The sequence below is a fragment of the Lissotriton helveticus genome, chromosome 5_1 (genome assembly GCF_964261635.1).
Source record: "Lissotriton helveticus chromosome 5_1, aLisHel1.1, whole genome shotgun sequence".
NCBI classification, from domain to species: Eukaryota; Metazoa; Chordata; class Amphibia; order Caudata; family Salamandridae; genus Lissotriton; species Lissotriton helveticus.
This window is the reverse complement of record NC_136065.1, coordinates 190536198-190558681: the sequence shown is the minus strand read 5'-3', so window position 1 is coordinate 190558681 and position 22484 is coordinate 190536198. Positions and strand designations below refer to the sequence as shown.

General features: G+C 47.5%; 1 protein-coding gene across 4 annotated transcripts in view; it reads right to left on the bottom strand.

Annotated features, from left to right (window-relative positions):
- ASTN2 (astrotactin 2) overlaps positions 1–22484 on the bottom strand; it is a 2754112-nt gene that overhangs the window by 1728674 nt on the left and 1002954 nt on the right. For 3 of the 4 annotated variants that reach the window (XM_078641978.1, XM_078641981.1, XM_078641980.1), the window contains exon 5: positions 10528–10635. The exons of the other annotated variant lie outside the window; for it this stretch is intronic. In XM_078641978.1, the coding sequence (XP_078498104.1) occupies positions 10528–10635 (108 nt within the window). The remainder of the gene's footprint in view (positions 1–10527; positions 10636–22484) is intronic. 4 annotated transcript variants of the gene reach the window in all.

Genomic DNA, 22484 nt, shown 5'->3' with positions numbered 1-22484 from the left:
AAACTTTCCTAATGCGAGACCTATTGCATTGCTGTGCTTCTCTCCCCTGCTGCACTCTCCTGCTCTCTAGAGATGTGGCCTAACGACCAGAGCTGCCATCTAAGTCACGTAAATACAAAACATGTTGCATTCCAAATGCTATAGGTGTCACATTCGCGAAAGTTATAACTATTGGCATTGTAAATGGCAAAGCCATCAATTTAGCAATTTTAAAAACCAACAAATAAATAAAATATGTCATTTACAAGACCAATAACTCCAACTTTTCTAATGCGAGACCTATTGCATTTGCAATGCTTGTTACTACTTGTTCTTGAAGCCCGTAGATTCGCCAATAAAGACCGTTTCTTTATTTTCTGCTCATGAAGCGTGAGACGGCAGTTTGTTTGGCAGTGGGAGTTTTTTTTTAAATGTGCACTGGGTTGGCGTAACATGATGAACTTTAATGCACCTTTAAGTCAGTATTTTGCAATGATTTTACGACGTCACGGTTTATTGTTGTATTTTATATAGATTTCATTATGTATCTATGTATGTTGTTGTCTTTAATGGTCATATCATGGCCGAATAAATGATGATGATGATGAGCCTCTGCTATGCAAAAGGCACCTAAATATCTCCATAACCACACTAACTCAACCCCATTATTTAAACTTGTACAGTGTCAATGGGTTTCCGAACCTAATAATCACATTCAAAGTCACCGCCTTCATAGCTTACGTGACAGACACATGAATATTCAGTTCATCGCCTACACCCCTGCATCCTCGCTTACCTTCTCTTCAATGCATCACCTGCTTCCAGGCACATTCATGACATCCTCGACCCCACTGCACTACAATTTCTTTTCACAACAGAAACATAGTTTGCAGGTGACTTAGCAACAATAGGCTAAAATAATTCTCAATGATTGCGGTAGAGAAGACAAAACCAAATACATTCGTAGCAAAAACCACTTACAAATTTGACCTAGAAACCAAGTCCATGAATACTTTTGGGCACCGGGCTGCAAATCACTGTTCCCGCGAAGCTCTTTTACATAAATACATACACAAGTCTCCTCATCTACAGAGCACTGGCAGCTACCTTCAACAACGTAGTCTCAATAGGGGGGAGATTAACTAAGATTTTGCACCGTGTTTGTGTCACAAAGGTGACACAAAACAGCGCAGAATCTTTTTTTCCTAATTTACTTTCCAGCGCTAAATTTGCTTAGTGCCGGAAATAACGTAAAAGTTTGCATTACTTTGCACCAATGGAGTATGCCAAGGGTGGTGCATGGGCGTTCCAGTGCAACAACCCAAGGTTTCTCACGCTAAACCCAGTCAACTAAAAAAGTAGATTGGCTGTAGCGTGAGAAAACTGCGCCCTTTTAAACTAGGCACAAGGAAGGAGAAATGCTTCATTTCTCCTTCCTTTTACGACTTTCCATGCGTGCTGCACTGTGCAGCATGCATACAAGGGGCCTGATTCCGATGCGGTTAGGAAGGCCTCCTAACGGCATTTGCTCCGTCCGAATCAGATCTGGAATATGTCTTTCCGACCGAATTGGAAAGGTTTACGACCAACCGAGTATGATGCAAGATAGGCATTACGAATATCCCAATCTGAACCCAACGGCATTCAGAATCCTACGTCTCTACGGTCCGTGTTTCAGAACGACTGATTACAATGCTGGATTCAGACAGCCTTTCCGAATCGTGCCGTCTGACTCAAATCCGCAGGCAGAATCAGACATTGGGGGCCTAAGGCGGGCCCCCCTGTACCTGTAGCCTTCCCAATCTGGTCAGTGGGGGTACCCAAAGGTCCCCCCTTACCAGCCATGCACAGTGTGGCAGGCACCAGAGAGTGCCCATCACAGGGTGTAAGATTTTCCCCAGCCACCCCTTTCTTCAAAGGGAGCCTATGCATTCGGTCGGAACAAAGGCTCCCGTTGAAGTTAATGGGAATCCAACCAAATCGTATCTGGAAGCATCGGAATGCATCGTACTCGGTCGGTCAGACTCATCCAATCCGAGTCGGTCAGAAACCATTCCCAAACCGATTCAGCTGGAAAGATTTCCAAACCGCATCGGAATCAGGGCCAAAGTGGGAAAAGCTTTCCCTCATGTCTAGGCATAGTATTTTGCACAGGAAGAGCATCCTTCCTATACAAAACCTATGCTAGACTCACACATACACCTTAAAGCTATGGTGCTAAGGTGGTGCATGGTGCACGGCAGCTGCAATCAGCGCAAAGGAAAGGGGAGGAGAGAGCCATATCTTTGAAAACATGGCGCTCTCCTGCTCCTTCCCTGTCATGCAACGCAGCGCAGCCTTGCGGGAGGCTGCGCTGCATGGAGATTTAGTCCATCTCCCCAAGGAGTCCTGCATTTAGCGATGTCGCCCTGAAAAGAAGAGCCAGTGTTGGAGGCCCAGTACTATCCTTTGTCAATGCTTTTTTTTACCATTATTTGCCCTTTTTGTTTTTTAGCCAATGCCTGTGTTTTAACTATGTCTTCAGTTTACAGTAAATCAAATCCAATAGTACATTTCTTTGTACCAATAAAAATCATATTTTCTTGCAATTTGCAGTGAAACTATAATTAGATTTCTGTTTTTTAATAGGTTTTTCCTGCCTGCGGGGAGCATCTGTATTGTTCCATTATAGTCAGTAGTTCTATTTTTATTTAAAATGTGTATTGCAAGCATATGGCCGACACATTTAAGCAGAGTATGTTTTCTTTTTTTATTGCTGTGGCACATGCATTGAATAAAACATGAATTAACCATTGCAACAATTGTCTATTGCCAGTGCTGGTTAAAACTGCCAACAGATATGAGTGTCATACTTTTCTGATAGTCTCATAACACATTATAAATCTTTTTTCAAAGAAATGAACACATGTATATATTTATCAGTTGTGGTGAGCTGGAGATCCACAAATTACACATCAGCATTCCAGAAAGGTGAATAATGGTTGTCAGGACTGTGTGCATTTCCACTCTAACTCATATATGCAAACTTTTGATGGCAATCAGTACTGCAGCAGTGTCCAACGTGGGTCCAAAAGGTGCTGATCTATGCCAGACTGTAGCAAAGCCACACAAGGTACATTTACATAAAATGATTCTAAATGCAACTTATTTACATATTCAGAGGTTAACCTGACAATCTATCACGGATCCCATCATCTTGCCTTATGGTGGACATCCCTGCACTACGGCTTTATAAGGTTACTTTTCCTTGTTGCATTCCCTTTACACCAGAGCTTCACAAATGTGTCCAAAGGAATTATTTTTTAATTGTGACAGCATTAAATAAATTAAAAGAAAATTTGCGCCCTGTATAATTGAAGTGCTGTGGTCTTTTATTTAAGTATTTACCTTAATTTCCATTTCAAGAGCAAATTATTGGGTGAAGCTGTATGCCAAGAGAAACCTAGGTTTATCACGATGGCAGCCCTTGTAGTACACTTCGGACAGTTAGAAACTGACCTGCAGCTGAAATATTCACAGCCTAGGTGGCTAGAGCAGGGGTGTACAATGTTGGTCCAGAGGGGCCGGAGCTATTTTATGATTCAACTATCAGAATGAAGTGCTTTCTCATACATTGATCCTAAACAAGAGGCATTTTCATAATCCGTGATTATCCTGAAAATCTGGGATTCCTCTGGCCCTCATAAATCATTACTAGACATCCCTAGGCCAGGAGGAAAGATCTGGAAACAAGAAACTGAGCTCTATGTATTTGGTGTTAGGCTCTTGAAAAATTGCTGACTGTCTGCAGTAGTTCTGAGGCTGGAATTGCACTAGCTGGATGAGTGTGAAGGGGAGGTGAAGCCAGACCAAATAGGGGCCCGCGCAGAACACCTACTGAGGGTGGAACTGCCAGGAGGAGGGCAAGACAGTGAAAAGTGCAGTGAAGCCCGCCAAAATCCAAGCAAGCGATTGGGTGGCATGTTTTAAATCCCCCAATCCTAAGGAAGTGCGTGGCACAAAGAGAGGGTTAAAAGGGCAGGGAACAACACCCTGGGCATACCTTGACCACTCTACTTTTGGACTCTGCATCGGACCTCATTGCAGGATTAGCTTCTGGGAAGAGCATTGTGTACCCACTGCTATGGAATTCATGGGCCGCAGACAGGCCTTTCAGGAGGCAGCTGTAGCATTGGGTAGCCGGCATCCTCCAGCTACTTGAACCGTGACCCCAAGGTTTTGGAAATCGGATGTGGCCTTCAACCACCAGTGGAATCTGCCCACCGAGAGCAGCTGAGAGCTGTTGCCTGCAACGGAACATCTGCTGGGCCGTGGCTGGTCCAGCTACGTGGGTGGTGCGGCAAAGGCGGGAACAAGTAAAACAACTAGGCACATCCCGAAGCGGCACCACGACAAAAGGTGACCCACGGGGACCGCCAATACTTCCGCTAAACAGGGATCAATCTGAGCAATCTGGAATCTGGCACAAGGAGTACATTGATATCTTCTCTCCACTTGAAGTATGCCAAGTACTGTTAGGACTGACCATACATGACAGAAAAGAGGTGGGCAAGAGGGACAGGTGTAGGCCGAGGGTGGAGAGAACCATTGATAACTGACTTTGGGACTTCAGAACCCTAGCAAGCTTTTTTTGTAGAAAGGTTCCCGCAGAGCGCAGCTGCACTGTTTTTGCATGAACAGAAGGTACATGAGGCACAGCAGAAGTAGCAAGGTGGTGCCAGGCTCCGTTATGACGTGGGCTTTAGGGAGAAGATGCAGAAGTGGCCCATCATTGAACGACATCATGAGGACGTGGAAGGATTCACTAATCATATGGTAGCATCCAGAGAAGGGGTGAACACACAGAAGCATCCTTTTCAACTCCCAGCTAATAAAGGGAGGTATGATGGGTCCACCAAGGTATCAAGGCCAAAGAGCCAACAGGGCCCAATTCCAGGAGGAGCCCCTCCACAGCTTGCTGGAGGTATGACAAAGAAGAATGCAAATGGGGGCAGGCCTACAAATTTAGATATGACTGTGGCAATTGTGGTGGTGTGCACCCAGCAATTGAATGCAAAAAGGTCAAGGGAACCGGGTACAGCAAGGACAACAGCAACATGAATAGCAGGCAGGCAAGGGAGTCTGGGAGGGAGGAAGTCCAATTACCCACAGCATCTCTCCTCACCCCGTTAGGATTAGTGTATTGACACGGCTGCGGAATAGGTACCCCAGACCACAGGAAGGACAGCTACTACTGAGCGCTTGGCCGGGTTGCACATTTCTTACCAAGGCCACCAAGTTCACCGCCTTAGACAAAATCTGAGGTTAGCGAGGGAGAACCCAGATGTAGCCAGGCAGTAAGCGGCAAAGGGCAGGATTGCAGGTCCTTTTTCTGAGCCCCCTTTTGAGAAGTTTGTGGTCTCCCCCCAGTAGTAGTACCAAAGAAAGATGAAGGGAACTACTGCCTCATTCGCCATTTGTCATACTCCCTTGGAGAATCGGTCAATGATTGGTTGGACCAAAAAATCTGTTCTGTTTCCTAAACTACCTTAGACGAGGCAGTGGATCTGTTCAGGTCAGAAGTTAAAGGGGCACTGCTAGCAAAAACAGACATCAAATCCACCTTCTGCCTCCTGCCGGTGAACCCAGACAGCTACCACCTTTTGGGATTCCAACTTGGCAATGCATACTATTACGGCAAATGCCTGTTAATGGGTCGCATGAAATCATGCAATCACTTTGAAACCCTCAGCAGTTTCCTGGAGTGGGAGTTAGGCACATGACATCCAGCAGGGAGGCGAATACACTACTTGGATGACTTCCTATTCATTGGCAAACTAGACACCACAGCATGTGCAAATGTGCTGCATCAATTTGTTGAATTGGCGGATGAGCTCCGGTTCCATTAGCCAGGCAGAAAACAGAGGGTCCAGCCATGCCATTGTCCTTCTTGGGGATCATTCTGATCATGGTGGAGGGGATGTGTAGGCCAAAGTTGAGGAGCTGCAACATTCAATAGAACTACTGCTCACAAAGAAGAACGACTGGGCACAAGTAGTGTGAATAGGTCACTCAAAGTGAAAAATGCATTACAAGTGGGAAGAAAAAGAATAAGAAGGGAGGAAATAGTTGGCTGTGGGAGACCCATCACAATTGTTTCTCTATGTGCTGTGACCCGAGAAGACTTTGCAGCCTGCTCAGCAACCCCAAATAATGTTATGCCTAATCTCTACTGATGACGGATAATAATCTAGAAACACATGTCTAGAGATGGCCAGCATTGATCTGCACTAACCTGGTGAAACACTCGAAAGAACTTTTGTGCAAGTACACACGCTTGATGAACTGAATCCACCATAATGCTTAGGGGTGAACCCGCTGGGAGGTGAAGCAGTGTGATCCCACATTTGTTTCCTGTTTAAGAGGCTCCCTCGAGCTGCTTTGAGCGGACGAGCTCGTGGAGAGGCACCTGCGCGCCTGGAAAGGTACTGTGACCCGAGGAGACTTTGGCAGCCTGCTCAGCAACCCCAAATAATTGTATGTCTAATCTCTACTGATAATAATCCAGAAACACGTGTCTAGAGATGGCTAGCATTGATCTGCACCTACCTGGTGAAACACTCGAAAGAACTTTTGTGCAAGTACACACGCTTGATGAACTGCATCCACCATAATGCTTAGGGGCGAACCCGCTGGGAGGTGAAGCAGTGTGATCCCACATTTGTTTCCTGACAGCAGTCGCAAGACTGGTCCACCCAGCTGAACTCATATGATCTGAGGTCATAGCCTGAGGTGAGTGGAAGGGGGAAATAGACCACACAGTGATGCAGAGTTCAAGGAGAAAACTGAACATCTCTATGGCAAAGGTTTGCAGTGCAAACGGTTGGGGTTTCGTGAGGCAGGGGCTGATTAACCTGAGGACGCCAGGGTATTATACGGTGGACAGAGTTCACTTGACTGGGTGGGTATGGACATGTTCTAGCTCAATATATTAAGGGTACTGCAACAGCTAGGCTTCTCAAAGACAAGCGAGGCAAGGGGGAGCAGCATGCGGTTGGGGAACCACAGGCAGCGTGGCAGAGACTGGGCACAAAGACAGTCACGAAAACGCACAATTGCCAGGGAAGAATAGCTGCTCAGTGTCCTTGTGATGCCTGATGGCAGGGGCACTGGGAGCAGGCGAATGGCTAGCGGTCAGCAGCAGGCTGGCACAGCACTTGCAGACTGGGCAAGACCTGACGGACGCCCCACAGAGAACTCGGTAGCAAGGGAAGCCTACAGGCTGCGAACGCTACCAATGTTAAAAGTGACGCACCGGCGGCGCAAGGGGCTTGTAAATAAGCCCCCATGTGTGTTGATGTGTGTGTGACTAAACTGCGGCCGTTATGCAGCAACAGTGGCTCCACTTGGGTATAAGGGATGGAGAAAGGTTGTGCATAAGGATGGCCAGGAAGGGACTCGCTCACACGCACGTCTGGGGGAGGAGGGGTGTTATAGTCAACCGTTTCCTTTACATCAACAGGACGTTCGTTGTTCAGAAGAGTGTCACATCCATCGGGCATCACCAATCGGCTCTACTGGTAGAAGCACAAGAATCAATAATCATTGATGGCATGCCATAGCAGCATTCAAGACAAAAGAATAAACAGAGCAGACCAAAAAACTCAGGGACCTCTAAAATGTGCACCTTCAGCAGTCAGTCAGTTACTTGGTGACCAGAGCATCGTGACCTTGAAAAGTGTAGACCTTTAATATTACATGAAAAATAATACCCACTTAGATAAAATATTCATTAAGGGGCATATTATCAAGAACGGCGTTAAAATGATTGCCGCTTTAGCGTCAGGAAACTGCCGCTAAAGCGGCGATAATGGTCTTGATAATATGCCCTTGTGAATTCCCATAGAAGCCCAGGTTCTGCTGTTAACCTGGGCTTCTATGGGAATTCACATGGGCATATTATCAAGCCCAGTATCGCCGTTTTAGCAGCAGTTTCCTGCCGATAAAAGCGGCGATAATGTAGCCCTTTCTTGATAATATGGCCCCTAGTTCCGAAAAAAATAAATTAATCAGCCTTGGAAATCTGAGAAATGCGGAACATCTGGGAATGTTGGATTACAGTTCACGTGCGTTCGCGTCCGTCAAACGTCACCCCCACTAACGCCCTCTCCTTGTGAACGAGGTACAGCTCCCTCTGTATTGCACGCCCCATCCGCGACCCGGTCCGTTAATGTAGGGGGCGCGAGGAGTCTCTCACGATAAACCCCTCCCTTGTACAATTGTTCTATTGACCTGTACAAGGTTTCACCAATATTGTAAATCCCACTGATACCTACAATGTGATGTCTGAGGTGTAGCAGAAAGGATGCGGTGGTTGCAGATATATTAATTGGGCTCATTTTAACAGTAAGTGGGGTCAATGGCATGCAGCATAAAGATGGTCAAACATGGCAATTTGTATTTGATTTTATGCTATTTAAATAGCGAGTTCGTCAAGGGTCTGTACAAAACAGGTTGAAAGTGGACCAATCCGAGAAGAGCAGATGAACATCAGAGAGGCAGGTGAGCAGAAGCAGCGGTGGGGGTGATCCCATGGCAGAATTCAAGTGCTTGGAGGCATGCAGCCAGAAGGTGGGGAAACAAGCTGGGCACAAGGAGTGTGAATAGATGCACGAAGTCACTGAGAGTAAAACATACATTGCAAGTGGGAAGAAAAAGAATAAGAAGGGGAGAAAAAGAATAAGAAGGGAAGAAAAAGAATAAGAAGGGAGGAAAAAGAATAAGAAGGGTGGAAATAGTTGGCAGTGGGAGTCGTCTCACAATTGTTTCTCTATGCGCCATACTCATTAAATACGACCAGTTCCGAGACAGTGACAGGTGGCAAGAGTGGAATCAATGCAATGTGACCGCGGGACAGTAAAGTAACAAGCCCCCCCACCGCCTCGTATTCCTCCCTAGGCACATAAGCAGTTAATGCTGACGTCAGCTGTAGTTCTGTTGGACGTTTCGGCCTGGACACATATTTGGACCTGGCTTTGTGTAGACCCCTCAGAGGAGGCTACTGACTCAAATGCATCCCTCCTTTTATGTAAAACAAACGACAAACAGTGCTCTGGATGTTCTATTCTCAGAGGTGATGACACGAGCCCTTATATAGAAGTAAACGCAGCAGCAAGAACAACCAGTGAGGCACTGTGATGGAACTAGCAACGCTAGCAGGAAACACTCGCTTGGACACTGAGATGTTTCAGCATGGCTGCCACAGGGGAGACTGAGCCAGGAGGCTGAGACACCGCAGCTGAAACCCCCAACCCAGGCTGACTGGAAGAACCCAGTTGCTGAGGCTTGATGAAAGAAGAAGCATTAGTTTGGGTGACAGGAAGAGGTGTGTCTGTCAGCTTGCCTTGTTAGTTTGATGCAGGCCCTTGTCACCAGACAGATATTGCACTCTGGTGTGTGGTTTACATGGTTCACTCTGTTTGTTAGTTGGGTGACCTCTGCTTTGCTTATTCTATCGCTAGTAAAGAGCCTCGAGTGATAGTTAACATGCTAAGTGTGTGAACGACTCTGGTTGTGTAATCTGCTGTGAGGTGGCTGCAGCTCTGGTCATAGGTTGTGCACACAGGTGAATTGGGTGGGTTTCTGGCTGTCGTGGTGTGACTACTACTTTTACCCGGTGCTTGACTATACAAATAAAAAATAACATAGAAATGGTATGATATAAGAAGATTGTACACAAATAATGAAGGCTAAAATATTGAAAGGTAAGTGCATGTAGAGGAAGTATAGATTTATTATTCATAGCTGCATCTCTAGGCACCTGGGAAATATGTATTGTCAGGATATATGCATGTGGAGCTAGGTATAGAAAATCTATAGAATCTTTCAATATATCGGTTTCGATATTTTGTCCTTGATATTTCCATACCACAACATTGTGTCTTCGATATAGAGTGGGCACGCTATGGTGCTTGAGTGAGTGTACATATATGTCAACTGCACGTCCTGGCCGACTCTCTAGCTCTCTCATCTGCTGGGCTGGGGACACTTCCAGTGTTCCCATTTGCTAAGAGTAAGGCTGACACTGGTGCCTCTCTGTACTCTCTGGTTGACCCAGGATCTCATGTCAGTGGTTACTGCTGGTACTGCAGTCAGTGCTGAGGCTTCACTGAGCGAAGTGGGTGATTACAGTGGATGTATGTCATTACAACGCATGCTTTCACAACGCATGCCTTTACCATGCAAGTTTTACAACGCAAGTCGTTACAACGACTTGCGTTGAGGGGTGCTGGATAGTGAGTGGTTTAATTTACTATTCCAACTCCAGTCCCCGTGGATAGTAGGGAAGGTGTTGGATAGTAAATTAAACTATTCCCTATCCTAGAGCGCCCACCAGCGCAAGTCGTTGTAATGACTTGCGTTGTAATAGTTGCGTGGTAATGGTATGTCGTTGTAATAGTTGCGTTGTAATGGTTGTTCACCGATTACAGTGGAGCGCATGTCAGCTGTGTGTACACCTGTGCCCCTGCAGCTCATGTCAGTGATTGGCTGGCCAGTGAGCGGTGTTACCTTTGCTTCGCCTCCTGCTCCTGTGCTGCTCTGTGTAGAATGTTAGCTGTGTTTCATCGTCTGCCTCTGAGCCTGAGTCTTCTTCGGCCCGGCCAAACCCAATGCCACCTACAGAGAAGAGAGATGATGGTGAGCATCATAGCTCCATTTGCAGGATTAAATTACCTAGTTTTATAATTTGACTTTAGGTTTTTCACAATAAATACAGCTTTGGTCCAGCAATGACACAATAGCTTGGCACAAAGCCAAATTGCATCTTCTGCATGAGCCCAGAGACCGCAGACTAAAAGGGGGCTTCAGAATTACAGGCAGGAAACCTGCATAAGGAAAGAAAATCACATTAACATTACCATAATAAAACCACATACATATGATACTAATGTACGGACCAGCCCATCACCTGAGCCATGAGGCCATAGCACCCATTACAAAGACAAGAAACCACCACCTAATAAAGTTTTGTTACCACAGCCATGAGACCATGAACAAACTTACTTACTTACTTTGTTATGCCTATTACCCCTTCTGGGGTATAGGCCATCAGCCAGCACTCTCCAGCCATCTCTGTCCTGGGCTTCACTTTCATTCTGACTCTAGGTGTATTCCATCTCCTTGCAGCAGCCTTGAGGCCTCAGCGTCAGGTATTTCTTGGCCTTCCTCTTTTCCTTTTCCCTTGAGGGTTACAGGTCATGACTTGCCTGGTGGCGTTTGATGCTGTCTTGCAGAGGGTGTGACCTATCCAGCCCCAATGTCTTTTCATGATGTCTTCATGAGCCGGGAGTTGGCAAGGTTTCCGTCATAGGTCACTGTTGCTGATGGTGTTTGGCTAGTGGATTTGGAGGATTTCAGACAGGTGTTGATGAAGGTCTGGACTTTGTTGGTGGTGGTCACTGTAGTCCTCCAAGTTTCTGCTACATACAGAAGGAGCACTTTTAAGTTGGTGTTGGTGTTGTGATTTTGGTTTGCGGCGTTAAGGTCTTTGGAACACCAGATCTTCTTTCGCTGAATAAAGGCAGCCCTTGCTTTGCCTTAATATTGTAGTCTGTGCCCCCTGCTTGTCTATGACACTGCCCAGGTAGGCCTTTATGTTTGCACAATAAATACAGCTTCAGTCCAGCAATGACACAATAGCCTGACATGAAGCCACATCACATCTTTTTCTTGACCCCAGAGACCGCAGACTAACAGAGGGCTTCAAAATTACAGGCAGGACACCTGTATAGGAAAAGAGCTCCACATTCACATGACCTTATTAGAACAACATACATATGATACTAATGTACCGGACAGCTCATCACCTCAGCCATGAGACCATAGAGCTCCATGACTACATTCAAGAAACCACAACCTAATAGAATCTCGTTACCATCACATGAGTCCACAACTTAACAAGGAAGCATTATTACAGCCCTTAGACCACAGTCTAACAAAACCCTACTACCAGAGCTAGGAGACTATAGGGTCCCACTGCTACAGACAAGAAACCACAGGCTAATAGAGACTCAGTCCACAGCCATGAGACCATGACCTAAAAAAGACCACAACCTAATATAAAGGCACTACCACAGACATGAGATCACAGCCTAACAAAGCCCCACCACCAAAGCTATGAGACCATAGGGTCCCATTACTACAGACAAGAAACCACAGTCTAATAGAGTCTCCGTCCACAACCATGAGACCACAATGTAACTAAGAAGCATTATTACAGCCATAAGAACATGGTCTAACAAAACCCCAGTACCAGAGCTATTAAACCAAAGGGTCCCATTTCTACAGCCACGCAATTACCGCCTAACAGAGCCTCAGTCCACAGCCATGGGACCACAAACTAACAAAGATGCACTACTACATCAATGAGACCACAACCTAGCAAAGAGGCATTGCCACAGACATGAGATAGGATCCTAAGAAAGCACCACTACCATGGCTATGAGACTGCATTACAGATGTGAAACCTCAGCCTAATAGAGCCTTGTTACCACAATTATGAGACCCCATCCTAACAAAGAGGAATTAATACAGGCATGATGTAGACCATAGAGCCCCATTGCCACAGACATGAAACCGCAGCCTAATAGAGCCTTATTATGCCAGCCATGATACCATAAGCTAACTAAGGTACAATACTACAGCCATGAGATTACAGTCTAAGAGAGAGGCATTACTACAGCTGTGAGACCACTGCCTGACACAGTGGCCCACTGCCATGGCATACAATGCCACCCTATGACCTCATTTTTACAAAGTAACAAGAGCGGCATGACCACCCACGAGGGCACGGTATAACTATTAAAGAAAAACAATTGCACTCAGAGGTATCATTTAGTGAAATCAATTGCATTCAGAAGGCTAAACAGCCACACACATCTAATGCAAAATGATAAATTCACACAAATAATCATCAAAGCACTCATAAAAAATGCATTTATAATGTTAATCAACATACAAGATTATACACAAATACAAAAGAGAACCATTCAAAACAGACACATGAAGTGCATAGTGTTAACTCACCATCAGATCTCAACCTACGAAAACCCCAATTACCACAGATTTACAGCCAAGCAAAGCCATGACACTGTAGCCTGACACAGAGGTCAACCATGAGATAGATGCATGGTAGCAGAATATCCTCAACAGTAATACCATCAGACAGAAATGCAGTGTCCTCAATAGCATCGACAAAAATATTGACCCATTGGAGTTACTAGTAGAACATCTACACTTAATGGAACGAATAGTAATGATGCTTTATTTCTCTCAGACGATAATTTTGCTAATGACATTCTCAAGGACAACCAAGATAGCATCCTAACAAGGAGTCCAAAACTCCCTTCCACAACACCACGAATACCTCTTGTCCAAACCAAGAAACCAAATCTGAACACAAGTTCTAAAGATGCCACCTGTAAGGGGCATGGCCAAGCCACTGACCGAAATGGCCATCCGGCATTGAAGTTCCGCCAGCTTCACCCTGCCATCCTCAGCCAAAGTCCTTCAAGGCTAATGTAATGGGAAAAGTACTCAAAAGTACAATCATGGACAGTTAAAAACCTTCTCATGAGATGCTAATCTGCAGGAATTCACACTTTGCAGACACGAAAAATTGGTGGATGACATTTACCATAAAGTATCTTGCTCACATATGTCCTTGATCGATTTGCGATATCCTGCAAAGCTGAGCATCCCTGGATCAGAATGGGGCTTTTTTTCAGCAGGGGCATCGCATCTCTCATGGAAATATCCGGATTTTAGAATCGGCGGCAGGATCTACAACTATGAGCGGCAGTCTGTGCCCCATGTCCTCTGTTGCTGCCCAACTTTTGAAATTACCTTATATTGTTTCTGAAACTTTCATTCTTAAGACTTCAGATGCACAGCTGTAATTTAGCCTATCCATCTTGCTTCAAGAGAAGAGATATGCAGCTATTTTGTAACTCAACTAGATTTGTGGCCACCTGTAAAAGTCAGACCTGCAGCCTAAGTGCACTACTCCTTTTTGTAGTCTCCTTGGGCATTGGTTATCATTTAAGGCTTCAGTCTTGCAGAATTTCCCCCCTTGGCCGTGTCAACTGTACAGCGCTTTATTGAATTACACCCTGTTTAGCATGTCAGACACTAAGCGACTCTGCAGCTCCTTCTGTACTGTCGACTTTTTAAAGACAGCTACCACATATCGATTGATGGATGCTTTTTATCCTCGTATTGACATTGCAAGAATTCGAAAAATCGACCTGAACATTCCTTAAATGTCAGAGACATCAGTCGTATTGTATTTTGCATTATGGAAATTATTCTCTTTTCTTTTAAATGCATGGCACCTTTATGGCATCTAAAATGTGCAATTTATTTTAACAATTTCTTTTTATTTTATCGGTGTTTTTATTGTATTTATCAAGATGATTTTTAAATATATTTAATAAAGTATTTAGGGATGATTTACTAAACGTTTTAATGGTTGCACACCCTCAGACACGATCACTGTGGGGGTTTGCGACCACTAAAACACTTTTGTAATTTACTATAGCACAATTAATGATTTGGAAAAGGTTTTTCTAATCATTAAATTGATTAAGTAATCTTTAAGAAATAGCTATCTGGAAGGGGCGTGTTAATAGTGTACCGTCCAAATACTGATTCCTTAAGTGATATATAAATGATTTGCGATTGTACTCCGTCTGCAAAACACTGATATTTTACCACAAAATCCAATTTAGCGGTTTCACAAAGGGCAAGGGGTCCCCCAGAGAACTTCTTAATTTCTTAGAATGATGACAAAAATGTTTTTTAGAGATATGCAGTGGTCCATGGGAATTGTCTTCATTTTAATTTTATTTTAAATGCATCCCGTTTTCCCTTTATGGAAGCAGACTGCATAAAAAAAGGAAAAGAATGCCTTATTTAAAAACAATCACAGACCTGGTTGTATACTGACGCCAGCAGGTCACCATGCCTGGGGCACTAGCCAGTCGCCAGTGAGTCGTAATGGGTTGCAATTTGCGACCTGCCTCATGCATATTAATGAGGTAGATCGAACTGCGACCCACTAAGGTTCTGAATTTGTGAACGGACCTATTAGTACATAGGTGGGTTTACAAAAAACATTTCCATTTGCAATTGGTGCCTACTTTTTGCAAATGGAAAATTCATAAATCAGGCTCTTAATGGCTATTACAACCAAATGCTAAGTAAAAATTCTAATCCTCAAAAAAATGTATTGAACCATTCCTGGTGTGAATGCTAGAGAAAAAGGCTCACTCCTCTGTGAAAGGTTAGAAGATTGTCCAAGGCTTCCAGCCAGTGCGGCAGGCGTATCAATCAATCAATCAATCAATCAAGTCATTTATAGAGCGCACTACTCACCCGTAGGGTCTCAAGGCGCTAGGTGGGGGGGGGGGGTGCCGTTACTGCTCGAACAGCCAGGTCTTGAGCTTCTTCCTGAAGGAGAGGTGGTCTTGGGTCAGGCGCAGGTCGGTCGGGAGTGAGTTCCAGGTCTTGGCGGCCAGGTAGGAGAAGGACCTTCCTCCTGTTGTCGCTCTTCGGATGCGGGGGACGGCGGCGAGGGCGTGGCTGGTTGATCTGAGGTGGCGCTTGGGAGTGTAGAAGTTGATCCGGTTGTTGAGGTAGCTCGGGCCTTGGTCGTGTAGGGCTTTGTGCGCGTGGGTGAGGAGACGGAAGGTGATTCTTTTGTTGACGGGGAGCCAGTGCAGGTCTCTCAGATGTCCAGAGATGTGGCTGTTTCGTGGGATGTCGAGGATGAGTCTGGCTGAGGCGTTCTGGATCCGCTGGAGTCTCTTCTGGAGCTTGGCGGTGGTTCCGGCGTAGAGGGCGTTGCCGTAGTCCAGTCGGCTAGTGACGAGGGCCTGGGTGACAGTCTTCCTGGTCTCGGTGGGGATCCACCAGAAGATCTTCCGTAGCATGCGTAGGATGTTGAAGCATGACGAGGAGACGGCGTTGACTTGTCTGGTCATGGAGAGGGAGGAGTCCAGGATGAAGCCCAGGTTGCGTGCGTGGTCCGTCGGTTTGGGTGCGGTGCCCAGGGCGGGGGGCCACCAGGAGTCGTCCCAGGCGGAGGGCGAGGAGCCCAGGATGAGGACCTCCGTCTTGTCTGAGTTCAGTTTCAGGCGGCTGGTCGTCATCCATTCGGCTACATCTCTCATCCCTTCGTGCAGGTTGGCTCTGGCGGCGGCGGGGTCGTTGGTCAGGGAGAGGATCAGCTGGGTGTCGTCGGCGTAGGAGATTATGTTGAGGTTGTGTTGGCGTGCGATGGCCGCGAGGGGGCTCATGTAGACGTTGAAGAGGGTGGGGCTCAGCGAGGATCCTTGAGGGACGCCGCAGATGACTTCGGTGGCCTCTGACTTGTACGGTGGTAGGCGGACTCTCTGTGTTCTTCCGTTGAGGAAGGAGGTGATCCATTCCAGTGCCTTCTCCTGGATTCCGATGTTGCCGAGGCGCTGTACTAGGGTGCGGTGGCAGACAGTGTCAAAAGCCGCGGAGAGGTCCAAGAGGATGAGGGCCGCTGTTTCTCCGTTGTCCATCAGGGTTCGGATGTCATCGGTGGCAGCGATGAGGGCGGTCTCGGTGCTGTGGTTGGCTCGGAAGCCAGACTGTGAGGGGTCGAGGGATCCATTCGTCTCGAGGAAGGCGGCCAGCTGTTTGTTGACGGTCTTCTCGATGACTTTGGCCGGGAACGGGAGGAGCGAGATGGGACGGTAATTCTTGAGTTCGGTGGGGTCTGCTGTAGGTTTCTTGAGAAGAGCGCTGAGCTCTGCGTGCTTCCAGCTCTCCGGGAAGGTGGCGGTGTCGAAGGAGGTGTTGATAATGTCCCGCAGGTGGGGTGCGATGACAGCGTCGGCCTTGTTGAAGATGTGGTGAGGGCAGGGGTCAGTCGGAGATCCGGAGTGGACGGAGTTCATTGTGCGGATGGTGTCTTCGGTGCTGATCGGAGTCCAGGTGCCGAGGGTGGTGGTGGGTGGCGTTGTTGCGGTTGTGGCGTGCGTTGGTTGGTTGCTGAAGCTGTTGTGTATGTCCGCGATCTTGTTGTGGAAGTAGGATGCGAGGGAGTTGCAGAGGTCTTGCGACGGGGTGATGTCATTGTTTCCGGCGTTGGGGTTGGAGAGCTCTTTCACGATGTTGAAGAGTTCCTTGCAGTTGTGTGCGTTGTTGTCCAGCCGGTCCTTGTATGTATTTTTCTTGGTGGCGCGGATCAGTTGGTGGTGTTTCCGGGTGGCGAGCTTGAGGGTGGTCATGTTGTCCGTAGTTGGTTCCCTTCTCCATACTTTCTCAAGGGCTCGGCAGTTCTTCTTGGAGCTCTTGAGTTCGTCGGTGAACCATGGGGTTTTTCTGCTGCCGGGTCTGCTGGGCGGGGTTCTCAGAGGGACGAGTTCGTCCGCGCAGTTGTTGATCCACTTCGTGAGGTTGTCGGCGGCCTGGCTGGGGTTCGCTGAGCTGGCGGGAGGGTGCTGGCTCAGGGAAGCGGTGAGCTGGTCGGCTGTGATCTTGTTCCAGCTTCTTCGGGCAACCTGTTGCTGGTGTTGGTGGATCGTCGTTCTTTTGAAGGTGAAGTGGACGCAGCTGTGGTCCGTCCAGTGGAGTCCTGTTGCGTGGCTGAAGGTGACGTCTTTGCTGGATGAGAAGACGGCGTCGAGTGTGTGTCCGGCGAGGTGGGTGGGGGTGGTCACCAGTTGCTTGAGTCCGAGGTTGGCGAGGTTGTCGAGCAGGGTGATGGTGTTGCGGTCGCTGTTGTTCTCCAGGTGGAAGTTGAGGTCCCCCAGGAGGATGTAGTCGGCGGAGGGGAGGGCATGCGGGCTGATGAAGTCGGCGATGTCCTCGCTGAATTGTGTGCGTGGACCCGGGGGTCGGTAGATCAGGGTGCCTCTGAGGGTGGTCTTCGGGTCGGTGTGGATCTGGAAGTGCAGGTGTTCGGCGGTGGTTAGGATGTCGTCGGTGTTGGTCGTGATGCGGATGGTGTCTCTGTGGATGATGGCGATGCCTCCTCCCATCTGGTTGGCGGTGCGGTCCCTCCGTGTGATCTTGTAGCCATCTGGGATGGCGATGGCGATGTCGGGCGCTGAGGAGTCGTTCATCCAGGTCTCTGTGAGGAAGGCGACGTCAGGGGCTGTGGTGTCGAGGAGGTTCCAGAGTTCTACGGCGTGTCTGTGGATGGAGCGGGTGTTGATTAGGATACACTTGAGGTGGTTGCTGCTGGTGTTCGGCTTGGCGAGTGCTGGTGCAGGGTAAGTCCGGATGCAGGTGAACTTGCAGGCGTGGCAGCTGAAGGGTCCGTGGGTGTGCCTCGGGGAGGCGCGGTGACATCTCGGGATGGCGCCGGTGTTGAGTGCGATGAGTTCGGCGGCGTTGTAGGTTCGTCGGGTTGGCTTCCGTCGGTGGGGGCCAGGGGTCCTGGCACTGGGCGCGGTCCAGGTGCGGACGGGCGCAGACGGGCTTACCTTTGGCGCGCCTTCGGCGCACAATCGGCGCGCCCGCTGCGCGTCAACGCTGCACATTCGCACGGTCGCCATATATGGCCAAGTGCGCGGGTGGGTGGAGCAGCTGGGAGGCGGGAGCGGGGAGGGAACAGAAGGAAAAAAGGGGCGGGGTCAGCGGTGGTGGCGGGAAGCGGGGAGCGGGGAGGGACGACGGAGGGCGGCGACAGGCAGGAGAGAACAGGAAAAACAGCGGGAGAACCAGCAATATTAACAAATACAGCGGGAAATACAACAATTATGGCAATAACAATTCTACTTAGACAATCCAGAAAATACACCAGGGGCACAGGGAGCGGAGCGCCGATCACGGACCACGCCGCTCGGGGGAGGGGGCGTGGTCACGAGGCGGCAGTCGGGCAGCAAGGCACAGCGGAGGGGGAAGCACACGCAGCAGCTGGTGGCCGTGCGGCACGGGAGCGTATGAGAGGGTGGCCTTCCCTTGTCCTTCGTCCCTCAGTCTGATAAGATGCGTAGGGTCAGACCCCTATGTGGTCAATCTAAAGTCAATCTTCCTGTTTCTTTCACAAGGATTTGCCATTGGTTCTTCAGTGGTCACTTGCAGCATTATTTTCACTTACAAACAGGACAGTTATTAGTCTCACCCTCAATCAATATTCTTGTGTCATCATGTCTACCCACTCAAAGTGCTCTGAGGTGGCTGCCAGCTCCACGCCGGGCTTTACACATAAATAAACATACAAACAAACAAAGAAATAATTAATTACCTAGTGGTGTCAACCTCTCATACAAGTTTGGTTTCTGAGAGAGTGCTAGATGGTCCATGCTAACCCTGGATATGTGCAGATCAGAATTCCCCCTATACCCCCCCCCCCTCCGCCCCCTGTTTCAACACTGACCTTATTGTTGGTATTTTATACTGTCAATGGACCCAGAAGATGCTTCATTTGGAGCCAGACACCTGGGAACACTCTTGTCCACAGAGGATCACTGCGACTGTTCAATCCAGGAGGGAAAGATTTATTCAGTATTTCAGCTCATCTTTTTAACACAGCACGGGAGAAAAGTCGTAAGTTTCTTTTCTCATGCCCAAAGCTCTGCTACTCTGCTTCAAGTACAGGATGGGAAACGGCCACTACAACGCGGCCGTTTCCACGATAACCGTTGCCACGCATGCATTACAACGCATGCGTGGTTACAACGACTGCCTTTACCACACATACCTTTACTACGAGAAACGTAGTAAAGGCATGTGTGGTAAGTACAAAACAAGCATTTACAATGCAACGGTTTCGCCTTTGGAGATGTTGGAGGTATTGGCATTGTAAATGACAACATTTGTATTTATGTGTTGGTTTTGAAAACAGATAAATAAATGGCATTGTCATTTACATTGCCAATAGCTTAATCTCTCGCAAATGTGAGAACTATTGTACCCTACGGACGAGCTCAGCAGACAGCAATTACTACCACACACACACACACACACACACACACACCCAGAGACACACACACACCCAGAGCCAGCCACACACACCCAGAGCCAGCCACACCCAGAGCCACACACACACACCCAGAGCCCCCCACACACACACACAACCAGAGCAGTCACATACACACACCCACTGGAGCAGTCACACACACACACTGGAGCAGTCACATACACACACACACACACTATGGAGCAGTCACATACACACACACACACTCTGGAGCAGTCACATACACACACACCCTGGAACAGTCACACACACACACACCCAGGAGCAGTCACACACACACACACACACACTCTGGAGCAATCACATGCACGCACACACTGGAGCAGTCACACACGCACACACTCTGGAGCAGTGCGCACATGCGCGGCTCTTATCCATATGTCAGACAGCAGGCGGCAGCTTGTCATGCACCCCCCTACCCCGCACAGCGCGCCCCTCCAGTAACTCACCGAGCTAATGAAGGTCAGTGGAGTGACGCTGACCGCCCCTCGTTACCACATTGTAAAGTTGTATCCGGCCTCCTTGAAGCCGGGGCGTCTACAGTACAGTGTGAAAAACAATCTACTGACTGACACAGAAGACAAAGGATGGTAGGTGAGAAAATTCGGGATCACCGCAGATGGGGTTTCCCCTCCAACCCACAGGGTCAGCGGACAGAAGGGAACAAAGGACATTGGCACTGCAGCGGGCTAAATATGGTTCAGATAGAACAAAGAGGGAAAGCGTGACGGGTTGAGATGCTTAAGTTATTAACCTGAACAGGGTACGTAGCTTGGTCAGTAAGACCGAGGGGGTGTGAGCTTCAGGTTTTCCAACAATGGCACAGGCATATAATGATAAAATACATTTTAGAACAAGCAGGGCACATGAGAGGGGCTTAAGGGGTAGTGAAAAGGGAGAAGAATACAGCTTGATAGGGGTACTGAGTAAGGGAAAACACAATATTTTGTAAAGTAGCCAAATTGTTTAAGACTTTCGAAACCGAGGGAGAGTGTGCATGCGAAATCCGAGAGACACATCACCATACCTGACCGAAAGCACCGGTACCTAACTATTTACTTGAAAATACATTTATTAGGGGGGTGAAACACACCAAACACCCCCCCCCGAAGCTACGTCCCTGACATAAGACTGACTTGAGTACTCCATCGTTTTTTTAAAAATCTCTCTGTTACTATTAGGGTTAGGGGCCAACAATATGTAAGTCAATTTTGGCCCTTTACACACACAACACCCCACCCCACCCCAAGCCCTCTGACTGGATCTTATTAGTCATAAACAGGGGTGATGAACAGACAGGGAGAAGGACAGAGAACGAGAGATCGACTACACATAAAATTTGTAACAGCAAAAAAACTACAAACTTGGCTGGAATCGTGTTAAGGCAGGGTTGGATTTATGAAAAGTGGAAATATCGCTTCTATGCAAAAAAACAATGAAAAATAGTAGTCCCCTCCACCGGCAGGCCAAAGAAAAAATGACAGTGCAATTGGTTATAACATCTGCTAGAGACCACAAAAAGGCGAAATAACGAAACGCGTGCTAATTAATCAATTCAATCAAAAAGTCATGCGTGATTTGTCCGGATAAATCATTCCCACCAATCAAGGATTATGAATCAAAAATGAACCTTAGGGCAATTAAAAAATAATAATGCATTCGCGTTTGTGGTTTCATACTCTTAGGATAATAACTGATGATAACGAAACCGAATTTAGTTCGTAGTGTGTCACTTTATGTGAGTAAACAATTCGAAAAAGCCGGCCATGCTTTCAATCCGTTGTTTTCACTGCACATACCAGTGCCTTATGTGACCTGGAGGCGGCTTGTGCTTGGAATGAACCGCTCGGACGAAGGACCGTCAGAGGTTACTGCGCAAAACGAAAGCCCGGACTGGGAGCTTGCTGTGTGACCAGGTGGAGGGATCGGGGCCTTTGTGTGTAGATTGTAAAGCGCTTTGAATATAAACTGCATGTTTTACCTCTTCTGTTGACTTGTCGGCCACGCCTGTGTGGGTACAGGAAAACTTCATTTGTTTCAAATTTTGCTATAGCGATAAAATACCTACACCTGCTCAGAGAGACCTTACACGGTGTAACCACGAAATAAAGTAAAAAGAAAAATGCGCAGAAGGGTGGTTCATTGAATTGCCGTGTACAGGTTGGGGCCGGCCTACCCTCGCCGTTGCTTCATTCATCCTGTTGTCTTAGAATGTTGCGGGATCGGGCGGCTTGTGATAGAAGTGTCGTGCTTAGAAACAAGAACGACAAAATGACATAATGAATTCAAGCAAAGCAGGGGAAGCTGCCCCAGTCGCGTCTTTTGCACTTAGAACATTTCTCCATCCATATACATTCACATCTTTGTTTTATTTTTTATACAGTTAAAGCGAACTATAGTTTGGAGTGAAAAATACCAGCTTTTTTTTTTTTAGTTTCTTTTGTTGAACTCACAGCTGAGGATTTAGTGGGAGTTCGCAGATCCCAGGTCGCAGACTTGTGCCAGT